General features: G+C 42.7%; 1 protein-coding gene across 1 annotated transcript in view; it reads left to right on the top strand.

Annotated features, from left to right (window-relative positions):
* Window positions 1–20,089, top strand: part of TRIM62 (tripartite motif containing 62) — a 58,557-nt gene that overhangs the window by 12,727 nt on the left and 25,741 nt on the right. The window contains exon 2 of the mRNA XM_072609678.1: window positions 17,972–18,067. Coding sequence (XP_072465779.1) covers window positions 17,972–18,067 — 96 coding nt within the window. The remainder of the gene's footprint in view (window positions 1–17,971; window positions 18,068–20,089) is intronic.

The raw sequence follows: 20,089 nt of genomic DNA, 5'->3' as shown, positions 1-20,089 counted from the left end.
ACCAGAAAAGAGCTAGGATTTGAACCCATGACATTTGCCTCCCAATCCATCATAACACTGCCCCCTTTCTTAAGTTTCCAATTTTCATCACTAGAAGGTGGGCCTTGAGATGATTTTATTTCAGCTACAGCACATCCTAGAGACAGTGAGAGGCTTCATATTTAGAGAGTTGATCTTGGTCTCAATGTAAGGAAAAGCCTCCCAATGATTAGAGCTTTATTTCTTAAGTATTACCTCCTTATATTCTAGACTTGGGCAATTCTAGAAGTCTGAGACTTTGAGATGCCACATGAAGTGAGGGAACTTCTTTTCCAAGAGCTCCTTAAAGTGTTGTCCACAGCCTCAAAAATACCGAAACCCCAAACAGCAATTCATAAACAGCGTCCCTCTCCCGAGGCACAGCAAGCTAGTGAGCGTAATGGGGAGCGCCATGGCGCCAGTGAAATCACAGATCTTCAAAGCGCTGGGGTTTCAGATGTCCCTGGGCCAGAGAGGGCTGTGGAGCAGGCAGACAGGAGAGGATGATGTTACAGAAGCCCAGCAAGGAAGCTATTTCAATAAGCTTCGTTCCCTGACTCCCTGCTATAGGCAGCCTCTTTCCAGAGGTCATTCACACACTCTCTCTCTCTCTCTCTCTCTCTCTCTCTCTCTCTCTCTCTCTCTCTCTCTCTCTCTCTCTCTCTCTCTCTCACTCTCCTACCCACACAACATTGCAACCTTGATGAGCCATGACTGGGAGAGAACTATTGAGTTCCAGAATTATGGTCCCTTGGCAGGACCATAGCCCTTCCAGAGCAGCAGAGCCGGGGCATAGAGAGGATCCACTTTTTTGTCTACTCTCCTTGTCCTCGTGATCCCCTCATTTCTACTTCCTGGACTCCCCAGCTCATTTTAAGACTCAGCTCAAGCACCACATATTACGTGAGCCTTTTCCTTATGTCCCCCCACCACTGGGAGTGCTCTCTCCATCCAACCCCCAAATTATTTTAATATTTTCTATTTGCTTATTTTTTGCATATATTATTTTCCCCAGTAATGTATATGCTCCTTAAAGGCAAGAATTGTTTCATTTTCATCCTTCTGTCCCCAATACCTAGCACATAGTAAGTAACTAGTAAGGTTTTGGACATAGGATGGTAGATTTTGAGCTGCAAAAGACCTTGGAGTCTAATCTCCTTATTTGGTAGCTGATGAAACTGAGGCTTAGAAAGGCAAGTCATTTGCCCAAGATCACCTGGGTAGCAAATGGAGCACTGGGATTTGAACCCAGGTTCTCCGATTCCAAATCAATCGTTCAATCAGTAAACCTTTATTAAGCACCTACTATGTGCTGGACACTGTGCTAAATGGTAAGAATACAAAAGGAGACAAAAGATAATCCCTGCCCTCAAGGAACTTACAATCAAATAGGAGAGACAACACGCAAATAAATAAATGGACGGATAGATGGATGGATAGATAGATGTATATATAGCCAGCTACATGCAAGATAAATAGGAAACAATCACTCAATTCATAAACATGTATTAATTGCCTACTTTGTAGCAGGCACTGTGCCAAGCATTAGGGATACAAAAAGAGGCAAAAGACAGTCCTCAAGAGCTTACAACTTAATGGGAGAGACAAGATACAAACAAATGTATATAAAGCAAACTATATACAGAATCAGTTGGAGAGGGAATACACTGGAATTGTTGCATAATGCAAATGAATCTAACCAATGAATTGTGTGCCTCCACAGAGACAAGACCTGATGTCTCGCTGAGCATCAGAACTGCCCTCCCTGCATCCTTTTGTCCTTATCTCTTCCTTTCAACCTCCTTGCTCCCTGGCCATACCTACAGCTGGTCCAGCCCTGTTTCTGATAGGGACTCAAAGGGTCTGAGATAAGCCTTGATTATTTTCTCTATTTGATTCTAAGGAGAGACTCACCCCAGTGTTCTATCCTTATTCTAGAGATCTGTCACCCCAAAATTTATCTGAACTGATTCCTGTTTGTAACCTGGATTAAGTGGATATTATTGGATATAATTAGTTCCCTAGTTCAGTCTTCAGATTATAAAGTACCCCCTTCGCTCAGGCAGAGCTAGCTGGCTCCCCTTGGAGTGAGTGCTCACTGGACACTTGGTTGAATTTCATTTCTCTGCATTGTGATTTTCTTCCTCCATTCTTCTGCAATGTTTGTTTTCTCTCAAGTGTCTGTAAATATGCATATCTTTACCTTCCACCTTGTCTCAGACACAGGTATGTGTCTGAAGTCTAGAAAAAAAAGAAGGCTGGGGGAGGCGTGAGAACTATCTCCAAATATCTGAAAAGCTGTCATGGGGAAGAAGGATTAAGCTTGTTTTGCTTGGCCCCAGATGACGGAGTGAGAACTAGCTAGTGGAAGTTATGGAGAGGTGGGTTTGGGTCCAAAAGAAGAAAGCATTTCCTCAGTAGTGAAACTGTCCCGACATGGAAGATGCTGCCTCTAGGGGAGATGCACTTGCTATCGCTGGAGGTCTTGTGGCTACTCATTCAGAACATTTGGAATATTCCTGCAATACGCAGGGGTGGGTCTCAGTACTCCCTTTCCGTTCTGGGTATATCTGGCTAAGTAGTCTGGCCTCAGAGTGCCTGGCAGGCTTAGGAGAATGCTCCCATCTTATCTTCTTGAAAGAAGGCTGGGATTCACCATCCTATGTTCTTGGGCTGCTCTGAGGATAAGGCAGAATTCCAATCAGGGACTGCTTGTCCACAAGACTAAATGACTCATGGGAAGCTGGTGTCCGGAGAGCCAAGAGATTCGAAGTGCTTCTTAGCCTTGAATAGCCTTGCAACCTCCACAGCCCAGGTTTTCCAAGGTCTTTTCCTCCTTATCAGTTAAGCATTCTAGACCCACTCCTTTGTCTTTAGTTCTCTCCATTTGGCAATTCAATAAAATAGATTTTTAATATGCCTACTCTGTGCAAGACACTGAATTTTGCTGCAACAAAGAGGCTACAGGTTTGAGATTAGATCTGTCTCTACTGTTTTCATTCTAGTTCTCCTTCATTTCTTAAGAATATCAGTGCCTTTTTAATGTAATTGGGAAAAATATTATTTAAAAAAATAATATCTGTGCCAGGCTTAATATCTGCCCCCAACCCCCTGCCTGATTCACAATGATATTCCCTTGAATTCCCTGGCCTCCTAGTTCCCTATTCTGTCCAATTCCTATGACCTTCACCATTATTCCACTACAGTCATACATGGGGGTGGTCACATTCTTGGTGTCACCATTAGCAACAAGTGGTCCACCTTTATCATCAAGAATTCTGAAATTCCTTTATTAGACCCAAACCTTCTACCTTCCTATCTCTGCCTTATTCCTCATAAATTTATTATCTTCATCTTTTGTGATCTCCAGTCCCTCCACCCTCTGCATTTCTTCAGGTCATCATCCCCATTCCAATTTTACTCTCTTTCCTTCCCAGATTTGATCCAGTAATTAACCAGTTCGATGTAACACCCTTCTTTATTCTCACATCCTCTTATCCTCCCACCATTCTCATACTTGGCCAAACCCTAACACTGGATTACTCCCACCATATGCCTCCTCCATTCTCACTCATGTGATACTGAATAGGGCTAAAGGACGTCACACAAGTGTGCTGACTGGATCTATAACAAACATCTAATCTTAACTGGGCCTTTATTGCATTGTAGGGATCCTCCCTCATTGATTTTCGGTCATATTCCCCACAGTGGCTGTTCCAAACTCTCTCTTCCATTCTCAAGTTTACTACATGACTCCCTGACCCTACCCTCTCAGGACCAAAAAGGCCATTCACCATGATCTTTCTTTTTTCCCCTTCTCTTCATCTCAAAACTTCTCAATGTCATCCCCTTTCTCTACTCCTATACTTCAAGCTTTGAGAAAGAGGAGACCCTTCCCTTTGCCAAAGCAAACACATCTACGTGGGCCCTTTGTTCTATTTTGCCATCTTCTCCATCAGTATGCTCCCCTGTTGATGTAAAAATAGCTAACATTTACTTTTTTAAATTTTTTCCAGTTGCATGTAAAAAGAATTTTATATATATTTAAATTTGGCTTCTAAATTCTCTCCTCTCCTCCCTCCCATCCTCCCTTGTTGAAAAAGCAAGCAATTTTATATAGGTTATACATGTGTGGTCATGCGAAATATATTTCCATATTAGTCATGTTATGAAAGAAAACACAGACCAAAAAAACCCCAAGAAAAATAAAGAGAATGAAAAATAGTATGCTTCAATTTGCATTCAGACTCCATCAGTTCTTTCTCTGGAGGTAGACAGCATTTTTCATCCTGAGTCCTTTGAAATTGTCTTGGATCATTGCATTGCTGAAAATGGCTAAGTCGTTCACAGTTGATCATTGTGTAGTGTTGCTGTTATTGTGTACTGTGTTCTCCTGGTTCTGCTCACTTCACTCCACATCAGTTCATGTATGTCTTTACAGATTATTCTGAAATCATCCTGTATGTCATTTCTTGTAGCACAGTAGTATTCCATCACAATCATATACCACAATTGTTCAGCCATTCCCCAACTGATGGGCATCCCCTTGATTTCCAATTCTTTGCTACCACAGAAGAAGCTGAATAGCATTTATATAGCACTTTAAAGTTTGCAAAGCATTTTACATATTATCTCATTTGATAGTCACAACAACTCTGAGAGGTGAGTATTATTCTTTTATCCATTTTACAGATGAGGAAAATGAGATAGACAGAGGTTAAGTGATTTGCCCAGGGTCACACAGCTAGGAGGTGTCTGAGGCAGGATTTGAACACAGCTCTTCCTGACTCCATGTCCTGTGCCTATCCACTGTTCCACCTTTTTGTCTAATCTTCAGTCTCTCCTATCTATCTACTGGTTCCTTCCCTGTTATCTACAAACATGATCAAGTTTTCCTGTCCTTTAAAAAAATTATCTAGAACCTACTATCCCCCCAAGCCATTGTCCTTTCCCCTCTTTCTCAACCAAACTGAGAAATAGCCCTTTTTTTTTTTTTGAAGCAGTCAGGGTTAAGTGACTTGCCTAGGGTCACACAGCTAATCTGAGGGCGGACTTGAAATTCAGATCCTCTTGACTCCAGGGCTGAAGGTCTATCCATTATACCACCTAGCTAACCTGAAATAGCCTCTTAATTGGCCTTCCTGCCTTCCATCACTCCCTTCTCTAATTCATCCTTTACAAAGCTGCAAAGTACTATTCCTGACCACATGACTTCCCTGTTCATTAAACGCCCCTGGCTCCCTATGTACCTCTACTATCAAATGCAAACCCTTCTGTTGGCATGTGAAGCCCTTTATAAGCCAGTTCCAACCTACATTCCCAATCTTACAGCACATTCTGTGGTCCCCCCCCCTCCCAGCCTCCCCTTACAAACTCTCCAATTAAGCCAAATTGCCCCAGTTGCTATTTCTCACACACAATACTTCATCTCCCCTTTGCTTGCCTTTGCATGCACTGTTTCCCATACATTCCTGCTTCCCCTCTGCCTGTTAGGCTGGATAGTTTTTCTTTCAAAATAAAATTCAGATGTCCCTTCCTACATGAAACCTTTCCTGATCCTCCCCTAGGTCCTAGTTCCTCCCCCTCCCCCTCCCAAAATGACCCTGTATTGATTTTGTACATGCATTGTCTCCCCTAGCAGAATACAAGTTTCTTGAAGGCAGGGACTGTTTCATTTTTTTTCTTGATATTGTGCGGGGGCCTAATATAATTCCTGTTACATTGTTACCACTTAATAATGGATGTCGATTGAGTGATGATGGTGGCAGTGAGATCTACCCAGATAAATATAATACAAAGTAATACATCAGTGTATAGGAGAGGAGCAAGTCAAGTGTTATTTTGTTACCACAGTTAAGAAGACAGAATAATAAACTGTTAGAGCAGGTACATAGTAGCTGCTGCCAGGACTGCTAAGGAGAGCATTTTCTCTCCAGTTCTAAGAGTGCCAGCGCAAAACAACACACACATGTCTGCACACACACACACTAAAACAAAAAATCGGGCTGGTGGTCCCTAAATTGGTCCATATGCTACAAATATAAAGCTTCACATGCTGAAAGGAGAGAAAGCTGGAGAGTCCAGTAAGCCACATTGTGGTAGACCAAAACCACTCTGGGGTCTGGCTTTTCTACTGTCTCATGATTAGTGTTCCTCTGTGTCAGCTGTTCATGGCCAGATTATCCAACAGGCTGACCTGTGATCAGTCTGGATCCCAAGGTTCTAGAATCTCACAACCAGCCCATCCCCGAATGGCAGTTCTCTCTTCAGCATAATTAACAAATCTTCATCCTGTTTCCACTTGAAGATCTCTAAAAATATGGATCTATCTCCCCTCTAAGGCTTTCCATTCTAACATGCCTCTTATCATTAGGTGTTTCTTTACACCAACTCCAAATCTGCCTCTCAGTATCTTTCCTTCATTGATCCTCATGAAGACCCTTCCAAAATTTGAAGAGCTATCAGGTTCCCCATCCTCCCCCCCAAGTCTTTTCTTCCCCATATGCACCACCCCCAGTTCCTTCAATTGACCCTGAAATGGCACTGTTTCTAGCTCCTACTTTCCCCTACATCTGTTAAAGTTTGTCTATCCACTAACTGAAATGTGGGGCCCTGAACAGAAGGCACACTTATGTGATTTGACCAGGACAGAGGATAATGGCACTATCACCGCCCTTATGTTGAATACTATGCTTCTGTTCATGTAAATTAAGTTCAAGCGAGAGAGTTATTTATTGTTGTTGTTTGTTTTTTGCTGCCATGGTATACTTTTGACTTATTGAACTTGTGGTCCATTACAAGCCATAAATCTTTTTTAGTTGAACTATTTTTGTTGATTCAAGATTCACATAGCCTGTACCTGTGCAGTTACTTTTTTAAACCCCAAGGTAGGTCTTTACATTTATTTCTATAATCTTATCTTCTAGCTTTGCGTCATCTGGAAGTTTGATAAGCATGTCAAAAATTCATCTCTTTATCCAAGTGATTGATAAAATTGTTGAATAGAATGGGGCCAAGGACAGGACCTTGGGAAATTCCACTAGAAACCCTCCCTTCCAGTTGACATCAATCTGTTATTGACTATTCCTCAGGTCTGGTAATTCAACCATTTCTGAATCCACCAAACTGTAGCATTGCCCCACACACATTTCTCCATCTTGTTCTCAAGGACAGCATGAGAGACTTGGTCATATGCTTAGATGAAATCCGGGAAAACTGCCTGTATCAATCCCCTGACCTACTCGTTGCCAACCATTCTACTAATCCTGTCAAAAAAGAAAATGAAATAAAGTCCAAATGAGTACATAATTGAGGTATAAAAGTTGATACTATAAACAAATTAAGGTAGCAAGGAATAGTTTATTTGTCAGATTTATGGAGAATGGAGGGATTTATGACCAAACAAGAGGTAGAGAACATTTTGATATGCAAAATGGATAATTTTGATTACATTAAAATGAAAAGTTTTTGCACAAAGAAACCCAATACAACCAAGATTAGGAGGGAAGCAGAAAAGTGGGAAAGAATTTTTACAACTAGTATCTGTAATAAAGGCCTCATTTCTAAAATATATAGAGAACTGAGTCAAATTTACAAGAATACAAGTCACTCCCCAATTGATAAATGGTCAAAGGATATGAACAGGCAGTTCTCAAAGGAAGAAATTAAAGCTATCGTCATGTGAAAAAATGCTCTACATTACTATTGATTTGAGAGATGCAAATCAAAACAATTCTGAGGTACCACATCACACCTATCAGATTGGTTAACATGACAAAACAGGAAAATGATAAATGTTGGAGAAGACGTAGAAGAGTTGGAACATTAATTCATTGTTGGTGGAGCTCTAAGGTGATTCAGCCATTCTGGAGAACAGTTTGAAACTATGCCTAAAGGCCTATAAAAATGTGCATATCCTTTGACCCAGCAATACCGCTTCTAGGGTTGTACTACAAAGAGATCATAAAAATAGAAAAAGAACCCACATGTACAAAAAATATTTATAGCATCCCTTTTTGGGGTGGCCAAGAACTGGAAATTGAGGAAATGCCCATCAATAGGGGAATGGCTGAGCAAGTTGTGGTATATGAATGTAAGGGAATACTATTGTGCTACACGAAGTGACGAACAGGCAGACTTCAGAAATACCTGGATAGACTTATATGAACTGATGCTGAGTGAAGTGAACAGAACCAGGAGAACATTATACATTGTAACAGCCACAGTGTGCAAGGACTGACTTAGCTCACCACAGTAACACAAAGACCTAAAACATTTCCAAAGGACTCATAATGCAAAATACCATCCACATCCTGAGAAAGAATTATGAAGTCAGAATGCAGAATGAAGCAGATTATTTTCTCTTTTGTTATGTTTGGTTTTGTTTAGTTTAACTCATGCTTTCTCCCATTTGTTTTAAATCTTCTGTGCAACATAACTAATGTGAAACTGTGTTTAATAAGAATATATGTGTAGAGTCTGTATAAGATTGCATGCTGTCTTGGGGAAGGAGCGAGGAGGAAGGGGGAGAAAATTTAAAACTTATAGAAGTGATTGTTGAAAATTGCAAATAAACAAATAAATTTGAAAAGAAAAAAGAAAGAAAATGAGATTATTCTGGCATGATCTGTTCTTGATGAAGCCATGTTGACTTTTAATGACCACCACATCCCTTCCTAAATGCTCAAAAACTAGCTCTTGAATTATATATTCCACACTTTGCCAGGAATCAAAGTCAAGCTTACTGCTTCTATTCTGGCTTGTTCTTGTTCTAAAAATTGGAACATTTGTCTTTTTTCAGGCCTCAGGGCACCTCTCCCATTTCCCATGATTTATCAGAGATCACTGGCCAATAGTTGGTAAGCTTATGTGTGCCTAAGAATTGGCAAGTCTTTCTCCTGATTAAAATGAGAGCTCCTTGAGGGCAGAGACTGTATTTGACTTTCTTTGTGTCTTAGCAGGGTACATGCCCTTAATAAGTAGCTAATGAATCCTTGTTAACTGACAGTGATGACTACATCTGCTATTTTTTTTTCTGCTGAGAAATGCAGTTCATCTTTCCTTGGTGACCTGAACATATTGCTGGCATCTAGGTGATCTCTTCCTAGCACCTCACTCTACTGGGAGTTGAAATCATTTCTGTTCTGTCCTTCCCAGTCTAAAGATAATTTCCCTTGTTAAAGAATGCAAAAGTAAGCCAAAAGTTGAATTGCATATATTATCAGACTCAGATGATGTGTTAGTTTTGCTGAACTGGTTTTCTATTTTTCTCTTCTTAATTCTTTGTTACAAGGAATGGCTCTCTGACAAGGGAGGAGAGAAGGATCTATTTGGGGGGAAAGGTGATACAAAAACAAAAAACTAAAGAAAAAGAAAGAAAAATAAGAGGTGAATAGTTCTACTTCTTTCCCATCATCACTGTCATCACCTCTTCTACCCTGAGTGTCAATTTTATCTCTTTTTTAAACTTTATTCTTCCCCTACCTCTACCCTTCCTAAGCAGCTTTTAAAAAATACTTTTCACTATCCCTTGCACTTATCACAGATCCTAGCTTAGTTGGAGCTTTAGCCCTCATGACACTCCTTAAAGTACCATGGTCTCTCTTGTATTCTCCCCACATTTTTGGATTTTGCCTTCCTGTTCTATCCATGCCTTTAAAAAAATCTGTTGGTTGGTAAGTCCTCTATGCATCCATGTCAGTCTCTTTTGATGTCTCCCCTTTCTTTTCTTCGTTGGAAAAACCTACATAAGACTTCAGAGGTTCATTTTTGAGAGCATCCCCTCTCTCTTGGGTTAACATCCCCTAGAGGATCTTAGACCATTATCTTCTCTCTGACCTCTGTATAATCCATCCTCCCTAAATCCAGGGTATATATCAGACTATAATGTGGAAATGAGCTCTTTCTTATTGCTGTAGAATCTCTTGCAGAATAAACAGTTACCCTTGTCATCCCCCAGTTTTTAAAAGTGGAAGTGATTGTTAAGGCAAGTTAAGAATTAATCCTTTGCTCAGCTTTTGGCTCGGCAGTTCCCATCACTGCTATACCATTGCCTGAAATTCACACCTACTTCCTCCCTTTAATTAGGTAGACGGTATTATACTCCCACCGTAATATCCTTTCTCTGTCCCTTCCAATGATATTTTCTTTTATTTTTAAAGGCAAAGTCTCCCTATTTTTCCCATGTGCAGGAGACATGTAGGGGCTACTCAGTGGCTCTATTCTACTCTGATGGTTAGAGAAGCCTTGATCCGCTCTGTTCCTGCGGGCCATTTTACCTATCCTTGGACAGTCTGATGGCCCTCTCTCTCCCAGCAGGGCTTGGCTTTAGCCATACTGCAGCTCAGAACTCCCAGACTGAAGTGAGCCACTAGCCTTACCCACCCGAGTAGCTGGTATTACAGGACTGCTCCATCATGGCTTGCCATGGATGTTTTCTAAAATACTTTCAATTATGCTTCTCCTCACTGATTTCTGGATTTCTCCACGTGATTATATGCAGTTTCCCAAAAGTCTTTTGATTAAGATTCCCTGTGTGTATACGCATATGTATGCCTTATTCAACAAAACAGAATAGATTTTAAAATGGAAGCTGAATTTCACTGTATGTAAGAAGCTATATGAAAACACATACACATACACACATATATGTGGTAGCTTGAGGAGGGGCAGCCTTTGGGGTTATGTGACTTGTCCAGGGCTGAACAGCTAGTCAGTGTCTGAGGCTGGATTTGCACTCCTGACTCTAAACCTACTGCTCTAGTCACTGTGCTACCTAGCTGTCCCAGCTTTAAAAAAAAAAAAAATCATTGCTATTGGATATCACCTTCGCTTGCCACTGTATTCCTCCCTCCCTCCCTCCCTCCCAAGGAACCATCTCTTATAAGAAAGAATTGCCTTACTGTAAGAGAGGCACAGCATGAGGGCTAGGGGGCTGACCACAAAGTCCTGGGTTCAGATCCTACTTCTTAAGTATACTAGAGTAAGTCACTTAAAATCTTGGTGTCCAGAGAACTGTCCTACACTCTGACCTGCATTGCTAGAGGACTTTCCTCAGCCTGAGGTTCCCTGTACTGAGAAAGTCCTGGGCTGGTACCTATCCCTTTAGCTTCTTCTATGTTGTGCAATTCCACAGCCTTTAAAAATGTATATTCTGTTTCTTTTGAATAAAGTGAACTTTTCCAAAGCTCTCTTCTTGACATCCATCCATTCCTTTCTAGTCTCAGTAATAACTATGGAATCAGTTTTGACCTTCCTGCATTAAGGTCTCTAGTTTACCCAAACTTTGCCCATATCTCAGTAAAATACAGGGGTTGAGTCAGATGATTTTTAAGGTCCCTTTCATCTCTATATCAGAGCAGCTGGAAGTTGGAGTCAGGAAGACCTGAGTTCCAACCTGTCCTCAGATACTTATTACCTGTGTGACCCTGGGCAAGTCACTACACCCTGTTTGCCTCATCTGTAAAATGAGCTGGAAAAGGAAATGACAAACTGCTCCAGTATCTCTGCCAAGAAAACCCCAAATGGAATCCGAAAGAGTCAGACATGACCGAAACAACCAAACAGCAACCAGCTGGACATCTCCCATCCCTCAGATCATGTATTATATTGCTTCCCTCCTTATATATATATATATATATATATATATATATATATATATATATATATATATATATATATATATATATATCAGCTCCTCTAAATGAATGGTCCTCACCACAGATATTAGGAGGCAGCAAGATATAATTACTAGAGGACTGGACTTGGAGGTTGGGCGCTGACCTTGCCTCCATCCTCACTAGCTGTGTGACCCTGGGCAATTGATATTATATGTCTGAGCCTCAATTTCCTCACCTATGAAGTGGGTTTAAAATAATAACTCATTGGGTTGTGATGAAAATCAAATGAAAGATTATGTGTAAAATGTTTAATAAGCTTTAGAGAATTTTGTAAATGTTAAATGTTGCTATTAGAGAACAGAAAAATCATCCTTATCTTGTTCAATGGAATTAAGTTAGAAAGGCTCCTGAGACAAGTCGCCATCGTGCTATAATTTTTTAAGTTAATATTCTGCAGTTTCTTACATAGGCGGATAAAATATTGCTTTTTTGAAGTCAAATATTATTGTATGGTTATCGTTAGCTTCCCATTACATTTACCTAACCCCCAACGTGTTTACTTGCCTGATGATTCTGACGTTCCAGCCTCTGTCGTTGTGACACTCCCCCTCCCCCCTTCCTCCCACCAGGGATCAAGGCCCCTGCTGGGTATCCAACATCTATCCTCTGTGCCATTCCCCATCCCTGGAAGGCTCCATCTTGCTCTGCTTTTGAAATCCTACCCAGAGTTCAAGACCCAGCTTGGGTGCTATCTCCCCACATTACTCCCAGTTAAAAATGATATTTCATTCCTTTGACCTTCCAAAGAACTCTGTCTCATTTTACATTCTTCTAGCTCAGGGGTTCTTAACCATTTTTGTATATCCTGGACTTCCTGGATCTAATGAGAATCCCACCTTGAGCAGTCTGGTTAAACCCATCTCATCATTAAGTTTTTAAATACATTGAATAAAATACATAGGTTTATAAAAGCACTGAAGTATAGTGATCAAAATATTTTTTTAAAAATGAGCTCTTAGACCTCTCATTCAGAACCCTTGTTCTACGGTCTGCCTACCATGGTGGAGAAAGCACTTGGAATCTTTAATGCTTGGAATCAGGAAGACTTCAGTTTGAATCCTGACTCAGACACTTACTGGCCATGTGACCTTGGGCAAATCACTTTGCCTCAGTTTCCTCATCTGTCTAATGGAGATAATAGTAACACCTACCTCCCAGGGGTTTTGTGAGATGATATACATGAAGTGCTTTGCAAACCTTTGGGTGCCATCTCTATAAATGCTAACTATTTGAATTCCATTCCTTACAAAGTTTCTTTCACGTTATTGTCAGTTGGTCAGGCAGCAAGTGTTTATTGAGTACCTATAAGGTGCCAGGCACTGGGTTAAGTGTGGGGAATACAAAAAGTCCGATAAGAGTTTCTGCTGTCAAAGCTCTCCCAAGCTAATGGAAGAGACAACAAGCAGACAGATACGAACAACTCACCTATTTCTAGAATAAAAAGGTAGTAATTAAGAGAGGAAAGGCACTGGAATGAAGAGGGGTTGGGAAAGCTTTCCTGTAGGAGATGGGACTTCAGTTGGGAGTTGGAGGAAACCTGGGAAGCAGAGATGAAGAGGGACAGTATTCCAGGTATGGGGGAATCAGAGAAAATGCCCAGAGCTAAGAGATGTGGAACAGCCAGGAGGCCAGTGTCACTGGATTGAAAAGTACTTGTCAGGGAGGAAAGTGTAACACTAAAAATGTAGGGAAGGAGCTAGGTCAGGGGTGGGAAACCTGTGGCCCTGAGGCCACATGTGGCCTTTGGGGATGCACTTGAGTACCTAGAGGGCCAAAGGTGGCCTTGAGGCCACAGGTTCCCCACCCCTGTGCTAAGTTATGAAGGGCTTTGAACAACAGAGGATTTTGTATTTGATCCTGGAAGTGATAGGAAACCACTAGAGTTTATGGAGTAGGGGCTGGTGTATGTAAGTGTGTGTGTGTGTGTGTGTGTGTGTGTGTGTGTGTGTGTGTATTTATGTGAGAGAGACAGACAGATAGACAGACATGATTGGACCTGTGCTTTAGGAAAATCACTTTAGTGGCAGAATAGAGGATCAATTGGAGTGGGGAGAGATCTGAGGCAGGTGGAACCACCAGAAGGTTATTGCAGTAGTCCAGGTGTGAGGTGATAAGGGCTTGCTCCAGGGTGTTTGCAAGGTCAGAGGACAAAAGGGGGCATATTCAGGAGATTTTACAAAGATAAAATTAACAGGTCTTGGCAACAGATTGAATCATGGGGGGGGGGGGGAGTGTTGAGAGAGAATGAGGAGTCAAGGATGATGTATATAGGCTGCAAGCTTGGGAACATGGGAGGATGATGGTGCCCTCAACAGAAAGAGGAAAATTAGGAACGAGGAAGGCTCAAGGAGAAAGATAATAAATTCTGTTTTGGACATATTGAGTTTCAGATGTTTACTGGATATCCAGTTAGTCAGAAAAACAGCTAGAGATGGGAGATTGGAGGACAGCAGAGAGGTTAGGGTAAGACAGGTGAACTTGGGAATTATTAGCATAAAGATGATAATCAAATCCAGGGGAACTGATGAGATCACTAAGTGAAATAGTATAGAGAGAGAAGAGAAGAAGGTCTGGGACAAATCCCTACGGGACACCTAGATGAGGATCAAGCCAAGGAGACTAAGGAACATTGAGGTGAGTCTGAGAAGAAATAAGAGAGAATGGTACCCTAAAAATCTAGAGAGAAGAGAGTATCAAAGAGAAGAATGTAATAAAGTGTATAAGGCTGCAGAGAGGTCAAAGAGAATGAGGATTGAGGGAAAAGGACATTGGATTTGGTAACGAAGAGATCATTGGTAACTTGAAGAGAACAGTTTCAGAGGAATGAGGGGGTTGGAAGCTGGGCTATAAGGGGTTAAGGAGAGAGTAAGAGGAGAGAAAGTAGAGGCACCTATTGTAGAAGGCCTTTTCCAGGAGTTTAGCCACAAAGGGCACAAGAGATATAGGAGGATAGTACAAATGAAAGGATCAGGTGAGGATATTTTGAGGATGGGGAAGGCATGGGTACATTTGTAGGCTGTTGAGAAGGAACCAGTAGACAGGGAGAGATTAGAGAATGAACAATCTGTTGGAGGAAGCAGGACTGAATGGGATCACTTGAGCAGGTAGAAGGGTTTGCCTTGATATGGAGTAGGGCCACCTCTTTCCATGAAACAGGAGTGAAGGAGAATATAGTGGCAAAAAGCATCCAAGTGATATGAGATGAGGAAGAGGAAATCCATAGCAAATGTCCTAATTTTTTTATGTAAAATAAAGAGACAGAGTTCTTGGCTGAAAGAGTGAGGGAAAGAGGGAGCTGTGGAAGATTTGAGGAATGGTGAAAAGATTTAGAAGAACTTCTATAGAGACAAGGATGGCAAGTTGATAAGGTAGGTGTGGAAGGATTGTCTAGCAGCAGTGAGAGCCCATTTGAATTGTGTAATGTAAATCTGTAGTGGACCTAATCAGAACAGCTGCATGATTTTGTCCACCTTTGTTCAGCAGTATGTTGAATAAGAGCTAAGGCAATGAATGGTGGGAAGGATCAAAGGCTGAGACTTGACCAGCAACAATCAGCAATAGATTTGAGAAGGCTAAGGACTCAGGGTAGACAATGTGGAATTGAATGGGTTCACCAAGGAAGATAGGGAAGATAAGAGAAGAGAGTGGTAGTCTAGGGGAGGTACCCTGGGAGAGATCTGAGGGGTCAAGAGATTGAAGGTCTTGGTGTGGACAAAGAGTAGGCTTTGGTAGAAGGCAGAAGGAGAGGTAGAAAATCTAGATTATGGTCAGATAACAGGATTTCAAAATTCTTGAATTTAGAGATGGTACATTTGTGGGTGATGGCAAGATCAAGACGATCTTTGTGTGTGGCTGAGATGGGATGGAGGAATAGTTCCTGGGAAGTGAGTAGGAGTAAGTGTTGGGGTGCTTGAAGGAGAGTCAATCAATATAAATGTTGAAGTCCCTTAGTATGAGGGCAGGAGTTGGAGAAGAGAGAAAGATTCTGAGTCATGTATTGAATTTTTTGAAGAAAGAAGAGGAGTGACCTGGGGGTCTGTAGATAACAGCTACCAGAATTTTGATTGGGTGGAAGATGTGGATGGTAGGAACCTCAAAGGTTTTGGAAAAGTTACTGATAGAGGAAGGGGGAGAAGCTGATGTGACAATGGGGAGCAAAGAGTATTCCAGCTCCTATTTCAAGCAATGAGCTGAGGAGAATAGCTAAAGGTACAACCAGTGCTCAAAAAAGTGGCACAGGACTTTATATTTGCACCTCATACCCACCACTAGATTGTTAGCTCTGTGAAGCATTTTTGTGTCTACACCAGCACCTAAGATAGGGCTGTGCATGTATAGTAAACAGTGGATGGACGGATGATGAAAGGATGGATGGAATACCACAGGCTAGATCATCTACTTAGCTCTCCTTCCTGGCCCCATTCTGTAATACTCATTGGATTGCATTGGAGAAGGTCATGCTCTCCTAGATCTACAGCTGGAAGTAACCTCAGAGGCTGTCTAGTGCAGCCTCCTTATTTTGTAAATGAGAAAACTGAGGCCAAAAGAGATTCAGTGACTTGTCTAAGGTCATCAGAGTTAGGATTTGAACTCAATCTCCTCTAACTCCAAAGCTTTTTTCACTGTACTATCTTGTCTGGATACTACTGTATATTGTTACTAGTTCTCTAAGGGAGAGAATAAAGGAAGTGGGAGAGCTGATTGTTAAATTAGATCTGATTGTTAAATTGTTAAAATTACACCTTGGAAATGGGCAAGTGCTACAAATTGGGGCTTGGTTTGTTGTTTTATTGATTGTCTAGACTTAAAATGATGGAGAAAATTTAATAATGCATAATAAACTTTAAAGTATGTCATTTTTGAGGGGAGGGATATATTTTTCAGAGAGCCAGTTGTTCCACATCTACTAACATACTTCTAGAGGCGCCCCCCACCCACCCATAACCTGACTATTTCCTCTCTTTCCAATCTTCTTCCACCTTACTCCTCTCCCTATACTCTGTGATCCATCACCACTGCTTGACTTACTGTCCCTCAAACAAAACACCTCATCTCCTGACTCTCTGTCGGTCTCCCATGCCTGGATTTCTCTTCTTTCTCATCTCTACCTTCTCTGGCTTCTTTCAAAACTCAGTCGAAGTCCAGCCTTCTATAGGAAGCCCTTCCCAACCCCCCTTCTGAGATTATCCCCTACTTAACTTATATACACCTTGTTTGTATGTTGTTTGCATGTTCTTTCCCACATTAGACTGAAAGGGAACTGTCCTTTACCTTTCTTTGTATCCCTAGCACTTAGAACAATGCCAGGCACATAAATGTTTATTGCTGTTCATTTGCTTCAGTTGTGTCCAACTCTTTGTGACCTCATTTGGGGTTTTCTTGCAAAAGATATTAGAGCAGTTCACCATTTTCTTCTCCAGTTCATTTTATAGATGAGGAAACTGAGGCAAACAGGATGAAGTGACTTGCCCAGGGTCACACAGCTAAAAAGTATCCAAGGCAGGATTTGAACTCATGAAGATGAGTCTTCCTGACTCCAAGTCCAGCACTCTGTCCACTGCACCACCAATCTATATATAGTAAGAACTTAAATGCTTGTTGACTTGACTCAATGAGCTGTGTGCAGCATTCTGTGGCTCCCCACTATCTACAGGTAGGGAAATGTTAACCTTTCTGTCTTCCTTCCTGGTCAGACCTTCTCTGTGTTAACGTGTTTGATTCTAACTTCCACTTTTTAGTAAGATGAGAGTAAATTTGAGCATTTTCAGAAGTGGGAGACCAGAATGAGAAAAGGAGCAGAGATAATATGGAATTCAGATCAGTTTATCCTGGAGAAAAGAAGAGTTAAAGAGAAAGGTGGAAGGATTACCCTCTCCTATTTGGCCTCAGATGTCTGGATGAGGAGCAGGGGTGGAAGGGCCAAAGAGGCAGATCTCCACTTCCTAACTGTGAGAGCTGACCTGCAGTAGCATGGGCCACCTCAAGGGACAGTGACTTTCTCCTCCATGGAGGTCTTGTAGCCAAGGCCCTGAGGCCCATTTGTCAGAGCTGCTTTACCCAGTCTCCTAATGTTCAGCTATGGTCTTCATGAGATGGTCTCCGAGGTGCCGTCCAGCTCTGAGAGGTTCACATTCTGTGAGTTTGTGGAGCTGATAAGAGCTTCCTTCCCTGCTGCTGAGTGCCTAGTGGGCAGCTGAAGCCCCCTAGGCCCTTCCTAGCCTGGAATCTGCTTCTTTCTGTCTGAGGCCTCATCACCCTGCTCTTATCTGTTTCAGAGAGAATTAAAGGAGCAACTTCAGGCTTTGCAGGACAGTGAACGAGAGCACACAGAGGCCCTGCAGCTTCTCAAGCGCCAACTTGCAGAGACAAAGGTGAGCCCAGGGTCTGGGGAGGCAAAGCAGGGGCAGAGGAGGGGCGGTGCCTTGGTGCCCATCACCCCCACAGCCTGGTGAAGTTCAGGCAGCCCTGGAGCTGAGGTGACAACTTCATCCGAGCCCCAATGCTCCCATCTGGCTTCAAAGGCAGGAGAACTTGGAGGCCCCTGCACACCTGAGGCCTGAGGCTGTGCTAGGTGGCATTGGGGGGTGGGGGTGGGGAGGGCAGGTGTCCCCTCTAGTGTGCTGAGGCTAGGTCCATCTGGAGCAGACACAGACGGGTTGGACCACAGACAATAGACACGTCCACCAGCTGCTTCTCTCCCCCATCCCTTGGGATCAAAGGTGGGGGGAGGAGTAGAGTTCAGTGTCTCTTCTGTGGGCCTGCCTTGTCATCATCCCCCCCACATTACCATGAACTGCCATATCACAGGCCTTCTATGGCCCTAAGCCCATAAGATGACTCTTGGAACCTGGAGGCTTTGTTCCTGACTGACCTGGACAGGGAGACCACCTAGTAGGGTTGGGAAAGAAAAAGCCTGTTCTCTCCTTTCCCCAACCTCTTTTCTCTGCCCTCCCATTCTCTCTCCCCATGTGTGCCTTTTATCCTTGCCCAGTTTCCTGTTCCCCCACCTCCTCCTCCCTTCCCCCTACTTTTTTTGTCCATCTGCCAGGCCCTCTTGTGGGCCCATGGGGTCTCAGAGCCCCTCACCATTTCCCCCAGCCCTACTTCCTGCCTCTGCCTTGGTGTTTATGTAAGAAATGCCTCTTTTTTTCCTGCAGACACTTTGGAGGTCATATTTCACCTAGTAGCCAACTGTGCATTCCTGTGGCATTCACACACACACACACACACACACACACACACACACACACACACACACTACACACACACACTACACACAATTCAACACTGTAATAATCTTCCATTGTAGACCCCCTCCAGCAGCTCCTGATGGTATGGAGGCCAACCCTATCTCTCAAAGGCTTTGTCAATGGAGCCCAAATTCTGGAGGGGCTAACAGGCCAGAAGTACGAGTAGTGAGGGTCCAGTGGTATTCTGAGGATCCACTCCAGCCTGGGTGATTGGGTGATACTTGTCAGTAAGGATTAACCTTCACTCTCCCAAATGAATTCCTCCTCTTTTTTCAGTGTTACTTACTAGCTCTGGTGTCCCTCAGCTCTGGACTGTGAGAGGACAAGAGAACAGAGGCTATAGTCTCTTTGAGACAAAACAAAAAAAAAACAATTCACCCAAGTTGGGCAGAATAGACCATTTCTATGGAATGGGACCCAGAAGTGTGGTGAGCCAGGGTCATGGACAAGCAGGCTCAGCGATTTCATGGATAAGCGGGCTCAGCGATTTCATGCACAAGCCTCTTTTTCTGTTTTTCTTCATATATTGAAATGTTCAGGGTGGTTCAGTTCATGCTAAGAAAGAAAGCGAAGGAAGGTCTAGGTTTGGAGTTAGGAGAGGCCTGTTTCCAAATTCCAGCTCGGGCCCTTAGCACCGTGGCTGTGAGCAGGTCACTGTCTGAGCCTCACTTTCTTTTTCCATGAGAATGGGAATAATCATACCTAGTATGCCCTCATAGAGAGACATGGCAGAATAGAGAAAGGCCAGCGTTGGAGCTGAGTTCAAATTCTACCTAAGCCACTATTTTGTGACATTTCTCAAGCAAGTTAATCTCTCAGAGTCCCCAGGTACCTAATTCTCTGAGACTTTGTTTGCCAGATGAGTCAGCAACCTGCAAGGGGGGAGGGAGTTCCCACACCTGGACTTCAGAAATCGCAGGTTTGGGCCTGCATCCTCCCCTTCCCCATCCCAATGAAAAAATGATTCAGATGAAGCCTCTAAGAGGTATGAAAGTGTGTGCTAGCATCAAGTGTTCAGGAGCTCAGGGTGATCCCCTCAGAGCACGTGCTGCATGAAGGGGGCTGTGCCAAGGTCTGTAGCAGGATAGCAACCCAGATGACATCTGAGGCATCTCGCTGCCCCATTCCCCCTTTTGTCTAGCA

Source organism: Notamacropus eugenii, chromosome 5, assembly GCF_028372415.1.
Source record: "Notamacropus eugenii isolate mMacEug1 chromosome 5, mMacEug1.pri_v2, whole genome shotgun sequence".
NCBI lineage: Eukaryota > Metazoa > Chordata > Mammalia > Diprotodontia > Macropodidae > Notamacropus > Notamacropus eugenii.
The sequence above is the reverse complement of the archived record's forward strand: the minus strand, read 5'-3'. Positions and strand labels throughout refer to the sequence as shown.